This window comes from Hyposmocoma kahamanoa, unplaced genomic scaffold, assembly GCF_003589595.1.
Source record: "Hyposmocoma kahamanoa isolate Upper Pololo Valley unplaced genomic scaffold, ASM358959v1 64, whole genome shotgun sequence".
In the NCBI taxonomy this organism is placed as follows: domain Eukaryota; kingdom Metazoa; phylum Arthropoda; class Insecta; order Lepidoptera; family Cosmopterigidae; genus Hyposmocoma; species Hyposmocoma kahamanoa.
The window spans coordinates 5,606,520-5,623,975 of NW_020653852.1; the positions used below are offsets into that span (position 1 = coordinate 5,606,520).

Sequence of the window (17,456 nt, forward strand, 5' to 3'; positions counted from 1 at the left end):
CCTCATGGCCTAAACACGGTACGCGACTTTGAGAACCCTCATTATGCAACGATGGATGATAAAATATTATTTTTAGTTCTCGCAACTGCGGACACTAAAGTTAGTGAGAGTATTTCTTTAGTCTGTTTACATAGCTCTTTGTTAAAGACACATTTAAAAGTTTGTGTGTTCTTTTTTGAAACTATTGCAAATATTTCCAGCACGTTCAAAAAAAAGAATTCTAAATCCCGTAGTATTATATTTGAAAGTATATAAACCTGTAATCCCCCTTCCCGCCTGAGTTCCTCGGCGTTCAACGCGGAGCACTTGACCGTAGCGTGCGCCAGCTCGCAGGCGGCGGGCAGCAGCGCCGGCGCATCGCTCTCCGCGAACAGCTGGTCGGCCTCCGCCTCGAGCCGCGCCGTGCTCAGCAGCTGGGGGTAGCCCGCGTACTTGTACGGGGCTAGCACTGCGGACACACATTAGGGCATTACAGTTACGTTAATGCCTCAAAATCTGTCAAATACTATCGTAACTCAAAATGGTGGAATTGAAAAGACACGATTGAAAATATTCAAAAAATTGCTAAATGGAACCAAAAATATATATTTTTGTTTATAAATAGAAAATTAAATATTACGCGTAAACAAAAATAATCCTGTTATTCGCAATAAGATACATTCAGCAATTTCTTCAAACTTCCAGAGTTCCTTTAAGAGTTCGTCCAGGGAAGTAGTGCCACGTCACCTGTCTGCCGCCAAGCAGTAATGTCAGCAGTACTGTGTACCGGTTTTGAAGGGCAAGGGTGCTGGTTAAATTGCAGGCACATGGGACTTGTCAACTTATGTCTCAGGGTGACGGGCGCAGTGGTAGTGACCCTCAGATCGTCGCAATTTAAATCTCTGAGTGGCACTGTAACTGTTATGGACAGGCGGTAAGCTTACCTTCAGGCGCACGACTTGCTCGTCCCATCACTTGATGTTATAAAAAAAAACTTCCCAATATATATTTTTATTAACTTCATTATAGTCAACGATATTTTACTGCGACGATATTCAATTATTTTTTTGTGAAATTGTTATAATTATTATAAGAAAGACCGAAACACTAAGAAAAGTACATTCGATCCGGCTGGATTCGAACCAGCACTCTTTCAAATCCTATTTTCTCAATTGCACCATATTTTAGTAACGACATTACTGGGTTTCACGTGCGATACACTGCGCTTACACTATTTATTATCCTTTTCACACAAACCTCAACATCCCATTCCCGAGTACATAAGGGCTGCCAAATCAATGTCGAGACATTTTTGTACTAATTCCTACTATTGACAACACAAACAACTGTCGAGTTCTTTCTTACGTTTTCAATTTCGTTTACGATTGCTCACATTGGAAATTAAACTACGTATTTTTGGAATGTAGATCGTATTTGTTTTTCCAAAACGAACCAACTCTTTACAGGTGTTGTGGACCATGGGACACGTAATGACCCCAAAACAATGCCTTGTTTGACAACAAATATATGTGACTTAGATCCGAAAAAGTTTCATTTGCATTGAAATACATAAAGTTAGGAGCTGAGGAAGTGTTCCCTAACATGTTGTTTGAAGGTATCATAAAGTGTTGGTTTGATACATACCGTCAGAATACCTCTGGAAAAGAATTGTCTGAGTGCGCAGAATGAGCACAATGTTGTTCGTATTAGGTCCGTCTCCAGTCCACACATTTCTGCTGCATAGGAACTCGTACGCTTGATTTACAGATTCGAAACGATCCTAAAATAAAACAACATTAAGAGCTTATACCCTTTCAAACAAAAACGTATAATTCGTATAATTCCCAATACTTTTTTTGTTAAGATTTTGTTGTCTGTGAAAGCAATTAGGTACTGTATAACTATGTAAATTTTTTATATTATATTATATGTATGTATATATATATATATGTATTGTAATTGGCTTCAAATTTCACTTGTTGTAACGGAAACTGTCCTTACGTGCGCCAGTGCGACAAAGACATTAATTACGTCACTCACGCGTCAACAGTCCGTTTGGTAATTTATAAATGGACGTAAGCAAGATATTAAAGTGATAGATACATGCGATAGTAGCAGTAGAGCTCTTTGTGAAACAGTTCATCCAGGGAAGTAAGAAGGGTAAGGGTACTGGTAAAATTACAGGCACATGGGACTTCTCAACTTTATGTCTCAGGGTGACGGGCGCAGTGGCAGTGCCCTTCAGATCTTTGCAATTTAAAGCTCTGAGTGGCACTGCAACTGTTATGGACAGGCGTGTAGCTAACCATCAGGCGCACAACTTGTTCGTCCCGTCACTTGACATTATAATAAAAAATGCAGCCACAGGGATTCGAACCGTTCCATCTCTCAAATGAGAATCAAACGCTCTCCACTAGGTCACCACGGTCCTTACTTATAACAAATAGGTACCCACAAAGTCAACAAATAAAACAAAATATGAATGAACAATGGCACACTCACTCTTCCTTCGGGGTTCTTATCAGGGTGGTACTGCTGCGCCAGCCTATAATAGGCCTTTCTTACAGCCGCTTCATCATGTTGTCCCGAAGTGAGTCCTAACGCCGCATACGCTTCGCTTGCTGTCATCGATGGAGGCTTCTTTTCCACTTCGCGGCGCCATGCTTCAAGGACGTTTTTAAGAAGACGAACCTACAAGGAAATACAAATTGTCGTGTTTTGGAAAAAGGGCTAAAGCGCCATTACGAAAAATTTTTCAGAGGAGCATGTTTTAGTTTTTCGCGATTGTTTAAAATATTTACGTCCCGTTTTAAATACAATTTTAAAACTTAACCTTTACGGGTCTTTACAGGTTCCAAGGGCCAGAAACGTTTGGTTTAAATCCGGAAAAATAGTTTCACTTCCTATGTGCATCAATCGCGAAAACCTAAGAACTTTAAATGTATATTTAAACAAGTATTAATAAAGAGCTCTTAAGTCAAATATTAAAGAGCCTGCCGGCTGATATGTCACACATATCACACGAAAAGCACAATCTCACCTAAAGACTAAAATAATCGGCATATTAGATGATACCATCTCAAGTGACCTGAACATAGCTATATTTGAGAATGAGACTAAATAACGATTTTGAGTTTTATTAAGTCACGTTTAGAAATAAGCGAATTTTTGACAACTCTCTCAAATGATCAATGAGTAATCGTCGATGTGCACCAAATTATGTTTGTCAATAGAGAACTCTTGTATTTTCTCAGGCACGCGGCCGACGGTTACCATGCTGGACTGCCACGCAGATGTCCCGGGTTCGATTACCCGGCGCGTTTGCATCGCTAAATGTCGCCGTGTGTAACCACTCTTAATATTGAACCAGCATTTGAGATGGATTTATTAACATGAACGCTTGCGTTATGCCACTTTAATTGACAATCTAACTAATAAATAATAATTTGACAATTCACTTATCTAATAAATAGAGCCTATATCGACCCCTCCTACGTAACATATCGTATGTCGAAGTCGCCAAGTTTACAGGGGAGCGTTTTAAAGTTTTGAATTCACTGAAATGGGCATAACACGTGACTTTAGCATTTCTCAGTTTTATTCGACAAATCTCGTTACTTTAAAACTCGTTCTCGAATAAAACTGAGAAATGCTAAATTCACGTGTTATGCTTATTTCAGTGAATTCAGAACTTTAAAACGTTCCCCTGTAAACTTGGCAATTTCGACATACGATACTTTACGTAGGAGGGGTCGATATGTAGAACAGTCCAAATCATTAAGCTATGTCCGTAGCCATATGTACGTAGACAGATTAGTCGAGTGAAAAGCTATACTTACAGGATCGGGAATAGGCCAATCGGGGAACCGCTGCGTATCGCACAAATGCCTCAGATAGAACATGCTGCAGAAGAGCTCCCTTTCCAGTTGCGGGTACTGAACACAAGGGATCGCGAGGTACGGGTAACGGGCGGCGATATGCGCGCGCAAGCGAGGCGTGAACTCGCCTATGTGGGCAGACACTTTCATTATCAGCATGCGCCTGAAACAAAAGTACTCATCACCGTTAATGCATTATACATTCCACAGTTGACCACGGGGCCTCCTATAACGAGTGGGTTTATGCCTTATGTCCACCATACTCGCACAATGAAGATTGAGGCTTCACACGTCTTCCAACGGTTGTGAACCGTTTTCGATGTGCAGGTATCATCAGGATGTGTGGATGTTGTTTATAGCCTTTTTTTCTTCATTTTCTACCTTTAGGAAATGAATGTGTACTATAGACATATAGGTATATAGCTTCAATATAGCGCTTCGTAATTATCCTACCTATTTCTGCCGCCAAGCCGTAATGTGAGAATTACTGCGTTCCGGTTTTGAAAGGTAAGAACGCTGATGAAATTACAGGCACGTAGGACTTGGCAACTTATATCTCAGTGTGACGTACGCAGAGGCAATGCCCCTCATATCGTTGGGATTTAATACTCTGAATGGCACTGCAACTACACTTTTGTTGTAGAAGACTGATGTTCAAACTAGGTAAAACCCTTACTTACTTACCCGTAGGTAAACCCTATCCTACCCTTTAATACTAATAATATCCCTCTGCGAAAAAATAGTAACAATGAGAAACAAAAACTCTATGAACTTATCAGTGCTACAAAATATTTCAATTTAACAAACAAATTTATGCCGGGAATAAAGCCAAACTTTCAGATGTACGTGACATAGAAATTGAAGTCATAGGGATTCGAACCGTCGAACTCGCAATTGAGAAGCAACCGCTTTCCCACTGTGCTACCACTGCTCCTTTTATGACAACACTGAAGAAACCCAAATACGTTTTACTATTAATCACAGATCTGATTTAAAAAATACTAGACTTTTCCATCACTTTGGCCAGGAATTTCACATACAAACCTAGGTATAATTTTTCACTAAACTTCCCTAAATCACTATTAAATTGGTCCCTAAATAAGATCACTGTCAAATCAAAGCATTAAGTTCAATGTTAGTTTTAAAATTGTAAAATAACAGCTTGACAGACAATTGCACTGTTTATTAGAATGTATAACGGTTCCAAAACAGACATAAAAATAACAATAAGAATTACCTCATTTCCGAGTTCCATATAGCCTCTGGTGTGTCCCACTCGCCGAGGAATATCTGAGCGAACTTCTCCGAACCGTGGTTCTCCAGATAACACACCATCGCTTCAGGCAAAAGCTGACCCAATATTGACCTTTGCATTATGTCTGAACTCGACTAAAATGTAGAGAGACAAAAATTATATACCATACACTAAAATACAATGAAATACAAAAATGCAATAATACCTCATGTAGATTTTAAGTCTCGTGTTTATTCACTAAATGATTTTAATCTAATTACAGGTATTTTTACCGGTATGGTTTCTTTCCATTTTCCGATATGTAAGGAATTACCGGTCATTAGTGATAATAATCATTAAATTACCAAATACTTCGTTTTATTTTCTGTCTTTTTTGAAGACGAAGTTTTTACTCCGTCTTCAAAAATGTCATTTTTGACATTTTTCATTTTACAAACATATCCTGAATGTGAACAGCACCGTGTGTTCGTTCTTGAGTCTGTAAGCCCTATAATAATTGTAACTAGCTAAGGTGCCATGCTGTCTTAACCATTTTTTTATTAAAAGATATTTTTAAGATATTTACCTGATCCGCTCTAAAGGCCTGTTTCATATGTGTCAAGCGGAGGAACCGCGCGATCGGCAAAAGGTTGGACCCAGTGTAGAGTAGCATAAAGTAAAACACACCCGTCAGATACAACTTCGAGATTTCAGGGTTGTCTTGCATTACCTCGTATAGTAGGGTTGCCACCTGTTAACAAATTGTATTGATTAGAGCATTTGACGAATTAGGAGAATGTGTTCGTTTTAAACTTTGGCCGTTGTGAAGACACAACCCGTATTTCTCCTGGATCGCCTCTCGCTATATTCTTGGTTCAATGGCAAAAGTTTGTTACATATTCTTTGACCTTTCATTTGAACTCTATCTGTTGTAATGTGAAATTCGACGTCTTGTTAATAGTTTGTGATTTTCGTGTAAGTGAAATTGTAATATTGTGAAAAAATTCTCCGTTTCAAAACAATTGATGCTAGTAGTTCGTAGTTTGATAGGTCGGAAATCCAAAACATTGACTTTGAGATAGCCGCCCTGGACTATTCAGTCAGCACCCTTATCATTTTGCACCCATGAGCAGCCGACGAATGACCAGAATACGCAATATTAATAATAGAACTTGTCAACTCACATCTAATGTCTAAATGTAAACTGCCTCAGTGGCCGAACGGTTACCATCCTGGACTGCCACGCAGAGTTCTCGGGTTCGATTCCCGGGTCGGGGGAAATATTTGTATTCGGCCTACATTAATTTCTCTCCTGAGTTTGGGTGTAATTTGAGGTTATCTACCTATATATGTGTCCATGACACCCGCGATTCATGGTTTCCCTAGTGCAGGGCTATGAGTGTATGTGTTAAAAAAAATGTAAATATAATAATGCAATGGCTCTTTACACTAGGGAATAGAACTTTCAATGGGTTACTAATATTAATAGGTTACATTTCGTTTGACATTCGCCGCACAAACTTTGAAACAACTATGGTATGTATAAGCATAAAATTAGTAAGCTTCTTATCTTGGCGCGTACTAATCGTGTACTAGGCGCACAGTAGCGCGGATATTAAATGATAATGAAGTTGTAGGACTGTGACACATGAGTTAATTACAGTTAATAAATTCTTAATTATTAAAAATTAAACGTTATCGTAGCTTATTTTAGACCTGAAATTAAGACGATCAACATCAAATACAGCATTTATTCCTTTTTATCATTAATGTACCCTTCCCGTCACACCATGTAAGTTCAGATAGAAAATAAAATCGATTGATATTTACATAATTTGTTGGCAAAATCTTACCTTTTCAACGAGGATAGGATCAAATGTAAGTAGTAATTGAACTACATGCGCCAAGCACGCGGGTTCAGAGAGCAATCTCTTGACCTTTGGCAGTGGTCTTATTACTGCGTCTTCTTCATCTCTAGAAGACAAATAGAAAACATGACAACTTACGATTAACTAGACAAATAAGTAACGGAATTATAAGTATGTAGTCTCTGCGATACAAGTATATACTTAGTGCAGAGACCGCGAGAGATCATTGGTATAACAGAATTGTAACATAGTGTAAATGCAAATTAATGTAATCCTTTCTTGGTCAATAATAAAGATTTATCATTATTATTATTATTATTCACCACGCATGGACCACTTACGTTTGAGATCGAACGATTTTTAAAAACGAAGAAATAATGTAACAGTACCTGCTAGGGTAGTATTTTGCACAAGTGATAAGCAATTCCAACACTGTAGCAGCGAGAGCGCTTTCATCTAATACCGCAGAGCCCCGCGCCACCAGAGTCCATTTCAATTGCGGTATACTCGCCACTGCTCGCCAGCCTTCCATACTGTTCGCCCAGCATTTTGTCTTATTGTTTATTTCACCCGCTTTGTATAGGTCTTTGAGCTGTAATTAACAAGATTTCATTGAGTAACAAGTATGAATATCAAAGTAGACTAGGCAGTAAATCTAAAGGGTTATTTGTAAAATATTAACAATCTGGCAGAACTATAACACTAACATCATGTGGGACTTGCCAAGTTATGTCTAAGGCATCAAGTATATAACCAGAAATAGAGACGAAATGTCATTTAATTTGTTTGAGAACAATTCTGCCAAATCATTACGGTGACAACTGCGCTCCGATTGCCCAGCCCGAATTCGAAACAATTGACGGGTGTCGTCAATTCTTTCACTTCAAAACGACCAGTTTAACTTGAGCTTTGCTGTAATGGACGAAAATTGAAAAATTACATAATTCATTTCTTTCGTAATTAGATTGTTTGCTGTTTTTCCCCCACTACCGAATGGAACAGCCCCCAATTGCTAGAGATACTATCTTTATTACAATAAATACAGAATATTTTTGAAATATACGTAGACGTAAATAAATGTCAGTTGTTGGTGCAGCACTATTTCAGCTTTCTAATTTGCGATTTCAGCGGAAAAAAGAGTTGATATTTAAAAGTATTATAAGGCCCATTTGCCTGATGAATTGCCAGGGATGGCCCTGTCGTGGTGAATGTTCACTGATCCCACGGCGCCGACTCAACCGGCGAGAGGGAAACCCGGGGGGGTTTTAGTGGGGTAGGCCCTCCAGTCTGGAGGGACAGTCCCCACATAACCCCTGAGTCTCCCTGGGCTCAGGGGTATCCATGAAGATATCCCCCCGTCAAAAAAAAAAAAGAAGGGATGGATGGCCCTTAGTTCGTCTCTATTTCTGGTTATATAGTTGATGGTCTAAGGGTTACGGGCGCAGTAAGAGTGCCCCTCAGATCACGTGGTATAATAAAAAAACATATTTAAATTCCTTTACTTTTGTACGAAATTAAATTTGATGAAGTATTAAAAATCATGGCATAAAAATTGTCGTTTATGATATCTTAAAAGGAAATTAAACTATTTTTTCAGATATAAATCGTGTACATTTGTTTTTTTCGAAACGTTTCGGTCCCTTGTTAGCCGATTTTGATGATTGTTTTTTGTTGGAAAGAGATGAGAGAGAGATCATATTAAATTTGAAGAAAATATTCCACCTCTAAGGGTGGCAAACTAGGGGATGAATCCGGTTTCGCGCACTTTCCGACCGATTTGAGTACTTTGATTTTACTGATTTTTGTTAGACCAAAACTTATAATCCTCTTGCTTAAACATATTATAATCTGAAAGAGGTACAATGTCACTTATTAAAATGTTAACTTAACTACAAACATTATTGCGTTTACTATATTTTTATCATCCTGAAAAATTTAATATTTATATTTTCAATAAAACACGGCAAGTAGATGTAATTCCACGAACTTTTGAGGTCGGTTTTTTATAAAAAAAAAAGTTATAATTATCCTCTTATCATCTCCTACAATAAATCTTGCGGACCGAGTTTTATGCATTCTCATTTCTAAAGACATTAAGTAGGAATAGACTTAATATCTTATAACATCTAGTTACTCTTACCTAACCTTTATTTTGAAAAACATCGAAATCAAACTAATTTTTATATATTTTTTTTATTTTGTGACAAAAGCAGAAACAGCTGGCAATTTAGAAATTGTAACAGTTTAACATTGATTAAATGGAACTATATAAATAAAAAAAACTTTTCTGTTGTTGATTATTATCAATTATAAAACGAAAGTTTACGAAGTTTGCAAAAATGCAAAATCAACCTCGATCCACCCGGTAAGTTTTTTCTTCACTCAGCCAGGCACTTGTACAGCTACCAGCGGCTGACAACAGATGTCGCTTTATTATTTGCAATATTTATTTACATATTTTTTCAATTAGACCTAAACAAAAAATAAAATAATCGACCAGACCAGAAAACATTGCATGAATTTGGCGATATTACGTTTATGGACGACCACAGGTCCTATGTCATTATTACCTGTTGAAAACTAACAGGTCCTTTCCGCTGGACCTTGTCGCCCTGCTCAACATTGTAGTACCACTCGCGGTCGCCACCGCCCTGCTGCGCCGGCCCTTCGATCACGTTACTCTGCGCCGGTACAGTGGCTCGTGAAGTGTGCAAGTGCGCGAGAGTCATTAGGTCTACGAGAATCCTTAAAGAAAAAGCGATTGTGTTATTATTAAAAGATGACATATTGTGTTATTACTAACTGTGCATACGATCTTAACTTGAACAACTAATCATTAGTGAACACTGCTTGCCAAAAGAATGTGAAAAAACTTAAAAACATTGACTTAATCTAAAACAAAGAAAACAAAAATATAAAATTACCAAGAACATGAACAACAATTATCTATATCTTTCTATTTTTATAAATTTTATATCTATCCCACACAAAAGAGAGAACTAAAGCATTATCTTAATGCTGTACTTCAAGAAACATTTGGAATTCCTTTATTCTGATTCTGGTCTGGGTATACTTCCCCGGAATGAATTCTGTTACTCTGATACTCAATAACACAGGGAGTTCACTAGTTTGAGACCACAGCACATTAAAAGAGCTCAAAATTCTTGCACTTACCTGATACCATTCCATTCCAAAATCTCGCTGACATTTCTTCTATGTAAAATCAATTTTGATAAAAACTGTACCAGTCTGTCTCTTTCCATTCTGTCGCAAGTCTGCAAAAAACCACCAGCTTGTTAGTACTAACTAGCTGAATCCGGTACATAAAATACTGAAAACGTATGAAGTGTGTTCTTAAATGGCGACCACGTCAAGGAAAATGTAGTGTAGGACGCAATGAGGCAAGATAGATGGACAACCAGAGAAAGGTGGCCAGCAGAGAGAATTGGCGAGCTCAAGGGGAGGCTCATGTCCAGTAGTGGATGCGTGTAAGGTAATGAAGTCAAGTCCCGCATTGGAATATGTGTGATGGTGCGACTTAGGCAATAGTCCATAGTCAGCGACTTTGTCTGATAAACCACGTAACCCCAGACTTTCTAATATTGTTTTTTTTCAAAAAATTCATCCACTTCATAAATGTGTTTGACAGCTAACACAATATTAATGGGGAATTTTATAAAAAAATTGACGTTAAGTTTTATACATTTATCGAACCGAATATCTTGTTTCTTGTGAAATGTAATTTATAAGTATAATAATAAGAAAATATTATGTATTTACATAGGTACTAATCTGTGTGATAATTCCATTTATTTAAAACCAAAAAAATTGCTCACAACCTGCCTAAATGGATTCCATTCTTATCGACCCCCATTAACGTCTCATAATGCACCCTATATTTTTATGGATCCCTTGTGAATAGAGTGGATCCCTAGGGGTCGACACAGACTACTTTGAGAGTCATCACACCATATTATACCGTAAAACAAAAAAAAAACCGCGAAAAAGTAAAAAGAAGCATACCCGATCCAACATCTGAACAATGTATTTGGTGTCAGCGAACGGTCCAATGTCCTCAAAGTACCGACCGTAAACAATGCTCATTGCCTGCAGGCACATACATTTCATCTCCACTTTTGGTGTCGATAGAAAACGGTGATACAGATCGTTGAAGAATTCATAACTGCAAAAAGACATTTGGTTCATATGATTTATTTTCATCAATCAACAATTTCAAACGCTTAATTAATAATTATAAATAACATTTATATTATACAAAGATTTACAAGTTATGTGTTTCTTCGTATAGATACAAATGAAATTCCTTTCGTTTCGTTATAAATTTTAAAAATTCTATCTTACGTCGCGTCGTTGCCATTGCATGCTGTGATGTTGCATTAAGTGTGTGTTTTAAGCTTTAATAATTCATTATTTAATATGGCATATCATAAATAAAAAATAAACATTTTGAGAATTTTGCATACCATTAAAAAAAACTATGATTTTTCGCTGTGTTCGATCTTTAATTGTCATTACCTGACCTTCAAAAAGGTATAACCAAAATAAGAGCAGTAGCTTCTCTATAAACCGCCAAGTCGATTGAATGCGTCCGATCAGTATCACGTGCAAAGGGCAATTAAGAAAAATCCGACGACAGCCGAAACATGAAGAAAGCCGAGAGTTATTAAGAAAATAATTGTACTCTATTTATTGGTAATTGTTAACGTACGATTTCCTTATAGGGCTGTCATCATTGTCCCGCTGCTCCAACAATATCCTCAAGTAGTAGTCACCGATTTTTACTTCGTTCTGTAAGCACTGATAGTGGACTTCTAACTCGGCGTGGTTCCATGACGTCAGTGTATTGCCGGCAACTTCTCTGTCAGAGGCGAATGTACGGAGTTCGTTCTCTAGAGCGTTCCGGAGTTCCTCTCGAGTCTGTGGATATAAAGAGCTCGTGAAAGTGGATTCTCTTTAAAAGAAATATTTAATAATCACAACAAAATTAGTGCCGTTATTTCACAAAAAAATCTCAATAATGCATTTGATCAAAAAGCGACATCTACGTCAGTTAAGGCACCTGCAAACCGGCAGCAGTGGAAAGGTTGCAAAATCTCTCACTAGATACCATTAGCGGCGACGAAAGCTAATTATATTTTATCCAACGTTAAAAACTCACAGTATGATTCCAAATAAGATTCGGCAATGCGTGGTCTTTATGGAACTGGTAATAAAACAGCGGCCAGTTCGCAGTAGACTTGATTCTCTCGCGCCTCCTGCGAAGGAGTACGGGTCTTTCTCGCGCTGCGTTTTGTCGCTCCGTCGTTAATGTGCGACCGGACCGTTGTGCCCAGTGCTGGAGAGCTAGTTGAGCGTAGTGCTGGAGGATGGTATGATCGGTCAAAATTGTTGTCTGATATTCAGAGGTATTTTTTAATACTAACAACTTCGCAGGAATATATTACTTATATCATAAACAGTAACCTGTGTTCCGTGACTTTTAATAGTTCATTAGATTTTGGTTTCGAACAAAAATAAAAATAATGAAATAAGTTGCTCTAAACTGTGATAACTCTATGAGCTAATACAATAAAAGCTTTCACATTTGAACTGCCTTCATGGCCGAACCCGGGATTTCACGGCCGGGAGAAATAATTATATGATTATTAATACAAAGATCGAACACTCAGAAAAAAATCATTCGATCCGGCCGGATTCGAACCGCTACTACTGCAACTAACTGCTACTTCGAACTGCAACTCAGCGTGCTTAGGTGGTATAGCGTCTGGCACGGTACGCTGGAGGACGTAGCTTCGAATCCGTCCGGATCGAATGATTTTTTTCTGAGTGTTCGATCTATGTATTAATAATTATAACAAACTAGTGGAGTAATTTCACATAAAAATAATTGAATATCAATTCAATAAAAATTGAAATAATTGTATGGCCTACATATTTTATTTCTCTCGTGACTTTGGATGTAATTTGTGGTTGTCTATGTGTGTGCCCATGGCACCCGCGATACAAGGGTTTCCCTAGTGCGGGGCTAAGAGTGTGTGCATTATTATTACTTTATTACTACTCTACTACCAGGTACATCCAAAAAGTGCAAGTTTAAATTTTAAAGGTTTATTTTTGGTAAATTTAATATTTTGTAACAAGTCGTGAAACAAAATTTGTTGTTTTATAATTTACAAATAGCCCTGTATAATAACTTTATTAATTGTAACATATTTTTATTAATTATTAATATTACAGTAAAAGTAAACATTTCATTACAATGGTGAATAAATAATATCGATTAATATATTACAATGAAATAATAATAATACAAAAGTCAACAATGAAATCGCGAACGTAAAACTTCAAATGGAACGGTAAGTTCTTTCTGGTATATCACCAGGGATGCGAACAGGCATAGCATATACATACTGGCTCACCAGTTTGCACTGTGGACGCTAGATGAGGAGGTACCATATTCGATTTCCAGTAGGACAAATATGAAAAACACTTTTGTAATTGATTCTAGTCTAGGTGTTCTGGGTAGTGCCCCGGAGTTAATTCCGCTGCTCTGGTACTCAGAATACAGGGAATTCCCTAGTTTGAAACCAGACAATTGGTGTTATTATATTTGCATACACTGTAAGCAATACACAGAATGGACAATACCTCCCAATAAAAGCCCAAAGGGATTTAAAAAATCCAAACAAAATAGGCATATTTTTATTTATTGTCACAAAACGTCCTTCTAAATACACTACCATAGTAATTGCTAGAAACACATAAAAAAACCGAAACACAACAATTCCAGGCATTCAGGGGGAGGTACTATCCACACTACGTGTCTTCCTTATTTAGTACTTCCTTGGAATTTAAGTACATGATGGTTATTCCGATCGCTACTTATCACAGACGAGTACGTAAAAAACAATTCAAAATACTCACTTCAAGATGCTTCTCGACATATTTGACCTGTCTTTCCAATGCTTCCCAGTGAGCGGCGCGGGGTTTTACCGCGGCCTGAGCTAACGACAGATTGTCTCGTTCTTCGACTTTCTCGTCTTCTAACGCTTGCGCCGGAGGAGCTTCCATCGACTCTAGGAATGCTAGAAGACCGGACGGCTGTGAAATATAAATAATAACAATAGTTGGTTTGTCTATCTGTTGATGGAAAAGCAGCGTATGCTCGGAAGCCGCATGTTCCTAACTCTTGCCTTCTAACTTATTTACATTTATGTATATTTACTTCAAGCTTTTGTATGTTTATTTTATTTTATTTATTTTTGGTTCACAATTTAAAACATACAAAATACACACATATAACAAGCTCCTTAAATATACAGCACACTCTGTATAGTCTGTCGTAAAATGACATTTGTAGGGTTGCCAGTTTTTATGAAGTTTTAAATAGTTATGTAGTTCTAGTCGATAGTTTTATCGATAGATTGTGAAGGAAGACAAAATGTTGCCAAAAATGACTGAATTGTAAATGTTACGACGTTCTAATGATAACTAATTGCGTTATTGCCTTCTTTATTCTTATTTTGACATTTGGCCTACTAGTATCGAGATCATTTTTTATTCATATACATTTTAACAAGAATAGCCCGATTTGGTTATCTATATTGAATTAAAATGAAAAACTTTTAAATATGTCTCCCCTTTGTGTTTTAAGCATAGTTCTAAATACAGTGTATGTACGTACTTACAAAAATTGACAATTCAAATGAACTTGTGCGCAGTAACTGAATGAATAATGAGTCTAAGATGATTCGAATGAATCAAGTTCGGCTATTTATTCCATAAGCGTGATAAATATTCAGTCAATAGTCGATAGGATATTTATCGACTACAATCACTAGCTGCTCGCAAGCGGGCAACACTTTTACGCAATCAACTCTCATTTTACTCCGTCTTCAAAATAAGACAGACTATTATAGCTCTTATTCTAATAGTAAACACAATATACATTACTAACGTTCCATTGAAAAACGTCGAGAGGGGTTAGGGACTTATTATTACCATTGTTATTGGGAATCTTTCGGTGCACCTTAATGGGTGATTATATTATAGTCATCACCAAATAAAAAGCCAAATTTGACAGCTAACGAAGGCGATAGGTTGTAACTTTGAATGCGATCAACGAAACACTTAACTGCCTCCGTGGCCGGACTGTCACGCAGAGGTCCCAGGTTCGATTCCCGGGCCGGGAGAAATGTTTGTATGGCTTACATTTATTTCTCTCGTGAGTTTGGGTGTAATTTGTGGTTGCCTATGTGTGTGTCCATGGCACCCGCGACACAGGGTTTCCCTAGTGCGGGGCTATGTTGAGTGTGTGCGTTATTTGTAATAAACAAACAATTATTAGCATAATTGAGTTTAAATAAAATACATAAATTTGATTGAAACATTATATAATATAACAAAACATATTTGAAGTGCTGTTTTCGCACGAATTCCAAAATAAAATGCAATTTTGAGTCACCCCGAAACGTCCTGAAAACAGTTACGTCCTCGAGGTACTTTTTTTTATTAATAGTGTTGTAAGCAATTAATCGCCGAATTTCATCGAGTCACAAAAATGTATAAAAATAGGTATATTTTAAATAATTATGTATATTACATCTCTGACCACACCGATTACTAATAAATTCATAATTTATCAAATTTAAAAGAGCCCCGTACTCAGCTAGATTTGTATTTCCTTTGAATTGAAAATGTCTTGGTAATTTAATTTTTTTATATAGTTGTTTTATCGATGAACACACTAATTTACACTAAATTCTCGTAATAAACCATTTATGAATATTATAAAATCAAAATTAAAAGAAATGGATACAATTCATCGGAATGTGGGACAATTTTACGAAAATAAGAGGAACTGCTACAGAATTGCAAGGAATTCTGTAAATGAACTGCTTTTAACAGAATTGCACGATTTAGCCTTTTAGGCCCCCTGAACAACAATGTACCGAAAAGTAATCTAAACAATCACAAACTCTTACAATTTTGAATCGTATACTCGTGAAAATTATATAATGTGATAACCGATATCATTAGTCCACACCCCTATTTGCGTCACGATGACAAGTGTCAAATTTGGCCTCTTATTTGGTGGTGGTAGTAATAACATCATTATACACAATAAAATTAATACCGGAAAAAGTCATTTTGATGGTTCGATTCCGAACATCATTTCCACTTAAAATGTAAGTTACGTCCGATAGTATGGTAAGGGACGATAAAAATAATACTTAAGGTATCTCTTACCATAATTCTCTTGAGCAGATTATGAGCGGGCGCGTGATCGACCAACCACAAGGCAACGAGATGCCTCGCCAAATGCCTGTGATGCAATCTCGCTGGGGCGTACAATGCTGTGAGCAAATGTCTGGGCAATGCTGCTTCTGCTAACGCGAGAGCTTGCATGCGAGTTCCCACGCCGCCGCCGCCTTCTTCGACTAGGGCTCGCATTACTAAACCCGCCCCTTTTACTATTGCCATGGATTGGTGCTGTTGACAGAAACATGATGACGCTGATGATGTGTATATAACACCAATCATCAAAGGAAAAAATAAGATGAGAAAAAATGATCCAGAGGTCACTGTTAATTTGTCGCAATCACAAATTTCAATTTTTTTTTTCAAATTGACATTTCACGACTTGTGCCAACGCAAGACGAGGAAACCGAACGCGGAAAAAATAATTGTAGGACATAAAACCATACAACTTTCAAAGAAAGGATCAGATATATATTGTGATTATTGTAATGGTAAAAGTAATAAGTGAAATTATTTACTTATAGCAAAAAAAAAATCCTACTTGAATAAGTTACATTACAATTTAGACCACTGTAATAAATTATACAGGGTACAACAAAATGGTGCAGCCGTGTTTCGGCCGGTTGGCAACTTTAACGAAAAAACACCTCAATATGCAAAAATATTCGATCGACATAAAGCTCAAATTTTCGCACACGTCAGTTCAATAACCAGAAATATGGAAATATAACAGAAATTTATATTGGCTCACCTCAAATAACTTGAACAAAACTCTTCCTTTATTAGAGACCATCTCTAAAAGCTGGTCAAATTGTTTTCCGTCTGTAGTTTCACTATACGGCACGCATAGAGCGAATGTTAGAAAATCCAACATGGCCGCGACAACTAGCGCACCGCTACCCGCCGTCTAAACAAAATATTTAAATTACTCGAACTTTATTAAGGACAAAACATTTATCAAGGTTTCATATCGATGTTTGCATCGTTACAGCGGTTGATTATAGCCTCCAACGAAACAGTGACTTAAGACTAAAAGTTTAGTTATAGGGCTATTGAATACACTTGAAATGCCCTTAAATTTATTGATTATTTATTTATTTATTCTCATGTTACACAGACCCATAAATACAGACATAATAATATAATAAAACACTAATTATTTATTTACACATGGCCTGAACATATGACGCAACGCGGATTTCCGGCAACCGGCAT

At 37.1% G+C, this 17,456-nt stretch overlaps 1 protein-coding gene across 1 annotated transcript in view; it reads right to left on the minus strand.

Moving 5' to 3' along the window:
• The window catches only part of LOC113230619 (dnaJ homolog subfamily C member 13), a 63,314-nt gene that overhangs the window by 23,987 nt on the left and 21,871 nt on the right, over positions 1-17,456 (minus strand). Inside the window, exons 11-26 of the mRNA XM_026464614.1 lie at positions 16,993-17,148; positions 16,230-16,472; positions 13,905-14,081; positions 12,139-12,339; positions 11,689-11,897; positions 10,983-11,142; positions 10,134-10,234; positions 9,530-9,704; positions 7,349-7,551; positions 6,945-7,065; positions 5,678-5,842; positions 5,095-5,246; positions 3,819-4,020; positions 2,482-2,670; positions 1,624-1,759; positions 258-448 (exon numbers count right to left, since the gene is read on the minus strand). Coding sequence (XP_026320399.1) covers positions 258-448; positions 1,624-1,759; positions 2,482-2,670; positions 3,819-4,020; positions 5,095-5,246; positions 5,678-5,842; positions 6,945-7,065; positions 7,349-7,551; positions 9,530-9,704; positions 10,134-10,234; positions 10,983-11,142; positions 11,689-11,897; positions 12,139-12,339; positions 13,905-14,081; positions 16,230-16,472; positions 16,993-17,148 — 2,781 coding nt within the window. The remainder of the gene's footprint in view (positions 1-257; positions 449-1,623; positions 1,760-2,481; positions 2,671-3,818; positions 4,021-5,094; positions 5,247-5,677; positions 5,843-6,944; positions 7,066-7,348; positions 7,552-9,529; positions 9,705-10,133; positions 10,235-10,982; positions 11,143-11,688; positions 11,898-12,138; positions 12,340-13,904; positions 14,082-16,229; positions 16,473-16,992; positions 17,149-17,456) is intronic.